The 7021-nt window shown below is 35.3% G+C and overlaps 1 protein-coding gene across 1 annotated transcript; it reads left to right on the plus strand.

Moving 5' to 3' along the window:
* Positions 1-4285: 4285 nt before the first annotated feature.
* LOC116112365 (thioredoxin-like) lies at positions 4286-5614 on the plus strand. The gene is made up of 2 exons (XM_031398505.1): positions 4286-4643; positions 5115-5614. The coding sequence occupies exons 1-2, from the start codon at positions 4400-4402 to the stop codon at positions 5426-5428; spliced, it is 558 nt and encodes a 185-aa protein (XP_031254365.1). The 5' UTR covers positions 4286-4399; the 3' UTR covers positions 5429-5614.
* Positions 5615-7021: the final 1407 nt, after the last annotated feature.

Here is a 7021-nt window from a genome sequence, read left to right on the forward strand (position 1 = left end):
TGTCCTAATCTTCTATGCCACAGAAAAGAAGAGTTTTCACTCATAGCAGTACATTTAATACCAGTACTAGCATGTGAAGTCATTAAACTATAAGGAACGGTATCACTTAAATGAATTTTAAACAAACCATCAACTATAGTATCATTTCCAACAATAGATGAATTCTTAATTAAATTAAAAGAACTACCATAAAAGTTGAAAGAGTATTCACAAGTTACAAGTTTAGAAACTGAAATTAAATTCTTAGAAAAACTAGGAGTATAAAAGGTTCGTTCCAAATCCAAAATAAAATTAGTACTTAAAATAAGTCTAAATGTTCCAACAGCTTTAACACGTGAAGGCAGCTTGTTTCCTGAATAGATGCTTCATTCACTTCCCATCAATTTCCTTTGATCTAGAAAACCCTGTATGGTATTAGAAACATGGATTGTAGAACCAGAATCAATCTACCAATCATTATGAGAAACACAAATCATATTAGATTCATAACACACAAGAGATGTGAGGTTACATTTCTTGTTAAGTCAGGCATTTCTTTTAAGACAATCCTTCTTCATGTGTCCCTTCTTTTTACATAAGAAACACTTGGTGTTGTCCTTATTTCCTTTGCTCGCAACCTTATGCAACTTGCCTTTTCCCTTCCACTTCTTTTTCTTGCTTGAAGTGTACTTGACATTTCCGGTCACTAGATGTGCAGTTTCACTAACTTCCTAAAGCAATCTCTCCTCCTCTTGAAGACACATGGTTAAAAGTTCATTGATTGACCATTTAGCCTTTTGTGTGTTATAGGACATCTTGAAAGAGTATAATGAGATGTGAGAAAGTTCAGGACACAATGCGTCAGAAAATCATCATCAATCACTATCTGAATGAGTCTCAATTGAGCAGCAATGTCCCTCATTATCATTATGTGCTCACGAACTCCTTTAATACTGGTGAGCTTCATAGATGTCAACCTATTCATAAGGGTGTTGCCTAATGCCTTATCTGATGTTTCAAACTGAGCATGAATAACATCCATCAGATCTTTGACACTCTCACACTCCGGTATCGACCCACGAATACTACTCATAATGTGAGATTTGATAAGCATCATGCTTAAACGGTTGGATCGCTCCCACTATTCATACAAATCAATCTCAACCTGAGTGCTAGTATCTGTAGGTGCAGGTGGCTCTTCCTTACAAAGAGTATAGTTAAGATCAATGTACCTTAAATGAAGAAGGACAGTCTCCCTCCACTTTTTGTAGTTGTCACCACTTAAATAAGGAATTTTGTCCTCAACCATCATCAAAGTTTGATCAATTGTATATACATAAACATATATGTTTACTAAATAAATTATGAGGCACAAGCCATCAACAAAAATTATAAGTTACCAATGTAAAACAAATAACTAATTTTAAATAAATCAACATATCATAAAATTTTCGTGTGGGTAAAGACATTACATATTATGATTCATTATCCTTTAATGATGAAACTAAAAATTATTAATATTTCATAATACATGTGGGCTAATTAAGAAATAAAAATAATTTCTATTTCATCCTAATTAATCATGAAAATGTAACATTCCCCGTGAGTAAAATGATTATATTAACATGATTAACTACAAAACAATGTCATTAACTTTAATATGATCATAATTAGTATTACTTAATGCATATATTATCATAACTAGATGTTGTGGCCACTCTAAATTAATCAAATATATACGATTATAGGACATCACAAAATGACATAATCTATTATTGCACATAACACAAAATAATATAAATTAAAACAAGAATAGTTCATTATTCATGCCTAAAAAGACCCACAAGTGCCATGACAACCTCATACGATCTGTCACGCACCTCTAGAAACCCACTCACGCACCCACATGAACCACCTCACCCCACTCACGCACCAAGGTTAAAATCGGGTTAACTTTGACCATTTACCGTTAACTTTGACAATTGACTATTAGATTTAACAGTTGACCGTTAGCTTTAATAGTTGACTGCTAACTTTGACTGTTACGTTTAACCATTGACTTTGACCACCAACTCTAATTAGGTCAATTGACTCGGTTCGGTCTCGGGTCATGTTGACCCAATTTGGTTTCGGGTCGAGTCATGTCGGTCCAACTTAATCTTGGTCCAAGTCGGCTTTGACCCATTTGGTTGTTTGATCCAATTTGACTCTTAAAGGGCTGGATTAACCAATTTAAGTGGATTGGATTGTGTGAGATAGGCTAACCAATTTAAAGAAATTGGGCTTAATGAGATGGATTGACCAATTTTATTTCTCGGCATGCTATGATTGTTTGGATGGCTATAAAAGGAAGACTTCCCACTAAGGATAGGCTAATGAGGAATGGTGTTACTTCTAATGCTAATTGTTGTTTTTGTAATATGGGACAAGAATCCTTGGATCATCTTTTCTTTGCTTGTCCATTCACTGTATCCATATGGTGTAGTATTCTTGAGTTAGCTCATTTGGGGTATTTAGTAGGACCTTGGCATGATTATACTTTATATCTTGCTAGAAGATGGAAAGGAAAAAAGCTCAATTATGCTATTGTTAAGCTTTGTTTGGGAGCAACGGTGTATTGAGTTTGGAGGGAGAGAAATAGTAGGATGTTTGGGGGAAAGTGTAAAGATATATGTTCTATTATTGATTCAATCAAATGCATTGTGAGAAAAAGAGCTATGGACTTTAAAAACTTCAAGGCCTCCTTTACTAATAGGACTTTAGCGGACTCGTGGGGCCTCCCTAAGGCTATCTTCAAGTTCTCTTCCTTTATTCCTGCTATGGTCGATTGATGCCTTGAATGAAGATTAAGTTGTTTTGGGTTCTTCTTTTGACTTTCGTTGTGTCTTCTTTTGTTTTGCTGAGCATTGTTGCTAACTAAGGGCATGTCTTGAGATTGTAAAACAAGAGGAGTGACTGTTGCTGGGCAGCCTTGGTTAAGGTGTGCTTTCATTGTTTGGTTTTGTGTTAGTGCTTTGTTTTGCTTTTGGCTTTAGTGTCTGTTTAGTTTTTTTGTTAGTCTTAGTGATTACTTGATTCTTTTGAGCCTAGCCTAGGGCTTATCCTATAGTAGGTTGACCCTTTTCATATAGCCTCTTGTAAATTCTGTCCTTTTCTTATAAATACTTACCCACAAAAAAAAAAAAAAAAAAAAAAAAAAAAAGATGGACTAACCATTTAGAATAAATTGGGCTTACACATTTTAATTGATCAATTGGGCTTGCACTTTATTTCTCAATATAATAAAATTGGACTAACTTTAATGGACTGGGTTTTGGGTTGGTAAAACCCAGAAAATTAACCCGTTCTTTGCAAATTCCAGCCGCTATTTTCATGGCTGTAGAGGCTGATTTTGGCCAAATTTCCGACAACTCATGGGTTGAAAATTTGGCGTGAACTGATGGTCTCCACACACATGAACTATATCAATTTCAATTTATATTATCAATGGCAAAATCCATCAAATATGAAGAATCAAATAGCACTCAAAATCGTACTTTATAGTGCTAAATTTATATATTCTAAATATTAGCAAATATTATAAATTTGCTCTAAAACCAAATGTAAGATTTCAATTCATACAATCAACATGTATACAATTACAAAATCTCAATTCATATACATGTTCGAGATTATAAATTTGCTCTAATACCAAATGTAAGATTTCAATTCATACAATCAACATGTATACAATTACAAAATTTCAATTTATGTACATGTTCATAAGTATTTATAAAAACAGTAGAAGCAAATCAATACTACTAACCTCTCGTCATAACAAATTGTTGTAAATCGTCTTTTGGTCTTCACAATTTTGTCTTCTCGTAGTCTGCAGGTTCTTCCAATTTAATGTAATTTTCTAGTACGATGGTTTAGAAAATCTTGTGAAATTACAAATAAAGGTTTTGGACCAAATAGTAAATATGGGTAATTAGAATTTTAATTAAATTAAAAATTCTAACAACTTGTTCCCACGCAAGCTTTAGCCAAACTAAGGTTACCACCTCAATTTCATAAATCCTATATTCTCACCCTCAATTTTATTTATGGAAGATTCGGGAAACCTTGGCTGAAAACATGCTTGCATTGCAATCTCACACAAATATTACAAATTATAAAAATATTTGACATCAATAATAATATTCTTTCAATAACGGAATTATTCTCGATAATTAAACGTTGAGGCAAACGTGGCAAATCTTTATTCGCCACTTGTCCAAACTGCAGAATATCCACCGGAGAAAGTCTCAACATCATCCACAAACACACTCCTCAACTAAAGTCCAAATAAACTCCAAACAGAAACCACACACAACACCAAAAAGAGAGAGAAAAATCTCTTCGTATCTCCTGTTAACTAGACCTCCGATCATCTCCTCCGATGGCGGCCGTGCTCGAGTGCGTCAGCGTTCCACGCGCTTCGGCTTCTCCGGCTGTTTCGCCGGCCAAACTTTCGTCTTCTTCGGTTTCTTCGATCTCTGCTCGGCGGAGATTGCCGCAGTTCAAAGGCCTTAAAGTGGTTCCTACTCGCTCGTTTGGATCGGTGAGTCATCGTCAGAGTTCGAGCTTGAAACTTGGCCGCGGTGGACGAATCGTTTGCGAGGCTCAAGAAACGGCCGTTGAAGGTCAGGATAGTGCTTATTTTTTATTATCAGTTGAATTATTTATCTTTTCAGATTTTAGTTGTTAAGTATCGGTTGAATTATTTATCTTCTCCGGAATATGTTTGTGTTTTCTTAAAATTGAAAAGTGGAAAATTTTCCACTTTTTGTGTGCTTGTTTTGGATCATAATATCCAAAATAGTTAATTAGAAACGTAACTCGCTAATAATTGTTTGTCTGTGAATGATGATGGAAGATAGAGAGAATTTTGTAAAAGCGCTTTCTGTAAAAGCCCTTGAATGCTTCTTACCTAGAAAGAGCTTTTAAGATCCAAAAAGCGTTTATCAAGTGCAGTATTAGCTTACAATCATCATTATCATCATGTGTTTCTTGATTTTATTTATTTATCATTTAGTTAAAGCAACTTTACAACATTGTGAGAAGAATATCACTAATAAAAACAAGTTAATGTATTGTTTTCTTGAAACTTACAGTGCCGGCAGTCTCTGATTCAACATGGCAATCACTTGTACTGGAATCTGAATTCCCGGTTTTGGTTGAATTCTGGGCTCCGTGGTGTGGACCCTGCCGGATGATCCACCCGGTAATTAATGAGCTCTCCAAACAGTATGCCGGGAAGCTTAAATGCTACAAAGTGAATACTGATGAGAGCCCTTCAATTGCTACTCGATATGGGATTCGGAGCATCCCAACCGTTATTATATTCAAGAATGGGGATAAGAAAGATACAGTCATCGGTGCTGTTCCTAAATCCACTTTGACCACCAGCATTGAGAAATTCTTATAGACATGATAAGGAAAGAGCACCTTTGCTGGAAATTCTCGCTTTGTGGCATTTGTTTGTTTTGGGTTGTAGCTTCCAGTGCCCTGAGATGAGATACTTTGCTCTGACAATAAAGTTCTATCTGCACCTGTATAGTCATTAGATGCAACTGTATGTTTTGATTTCTTAGTAAAGTTAGTTGCTTATATATTTTCTTAATTATATTATATGATTGTCTCTCTTTGAAGTTTCTTCTCATCTACATGGATGATTGCTCTAGCTACTCGGCTTATTTATGTTTGCTTCCTGTTGAAGATCTTGGTTAGTTGTGATTGGGAGTTTGGACCTCTGGATTTGTAAAAGGGTTAATTTGGACTTAATTGTCATCTCTGCTTATACAGTGAGCAACATTTACCTAAACTGAAATAAAGCTGTTTTAGGAACTGTCTTATATGTGCCAAATGTGGTAGAATCTCTGCTCTAATTATTTCTTCTACTTCTGTGTATGTGAGAGAGAAATGCGGAGGGGGTTGGTTAAATTATAGATAATCATTTTTTGGTTCCTTTGTTGTTGGGAGTCCTCATCCCTTGCAGCCCACTTCCTCTCTTAACGTTAAACATAATTTTGCAGTTCTTTTTTTTTCCTTTGGCTGCTTAATTTCTTAAAAATTATTAGGATTGAGGTGAATTCACTTAAGATGTGTTGGATGATTTGGATAATTTGCAATTTTGTTTGATAAATGGGAACGAAGAAGACGGGCAGGAGAACACTAGAATTTTTATTTATTTATTGTCAATGATAATTTCCTCTGTTGAAATTTGTTTTCGTTGTGTTGTGGTGATTTACTAGGGAGGACCAAAGTCAAACGACTTTCATAGGAAATTGATGATAACTAATTAGTTCGCTTGAGAGCATCCAGTGCTTTATAGTTTTTATTAGTCATGGACTTGTTCTATACTTCTATTCATATTTTGGTGTGTGCTCAAACAAGGAAGATAAAGGATTCTATTTGGGTTTACTCAGAGGGTAACCCGTCCTACACAAATGAACTCTAAGACTTGAATTTTTCTTTTCCTTTATTAATGTCTAAGGCCACGTTTAAATACATAAAAGTAAAATAACTGACAGCAAGATTTTCTCAACAAATCTGAGCAAGTCTAAGGGATTATTGCCTACTTAAAAGTGCAACTAAGCTAACAATATATCTCAACAACTTGAGAGTATTGTCTCTTTGACTTATTCAAAAAAGAACAACTACGTGGAATAAGTGGGAAAATTAGGTGGCATAACAAGAGTTGCTTGTACACATATCAGACCCTCCCTGTCAAGGAACCTTGTCCCCAAGGTTCAGATCTGAAATTCCCTTTTTAAGTCTAAGAGTCTTTCCCATGTAGCCTCATTCGTACTAGAGCCAGACCATTGAACTAGAACTTCAATGATATTACGCCTTCTATGTTGGACTATCTTTTTAGCCAAAATTTGTTGAGGAACAGGTTATAGCTCTCCAGTGCATGCAATTTCTGGCAGATTGATCAATGGAACCACTGTACTGCCAACCTTGGGTTTGAGCTGCGAAACATGAAAGATGGGGTGTATTTTGGAGTCTTCCGATAGTT

Source organism: Pistacia vera, unplaced genomic scaffold (genome assembly GCF_008641045.1).
Source record: "Pistacia vera cultivar Batoury unplaced genomic scaffold, PisVer_v2 Contig660, whole genome shotgun sequence".
Lineage (NCBI taxonomy): Eukaryota > Viridiplantae > Streptophyta > Magnoliopsida > Sapindales > Anacardiaceae > Pistacia > Pistacia vera.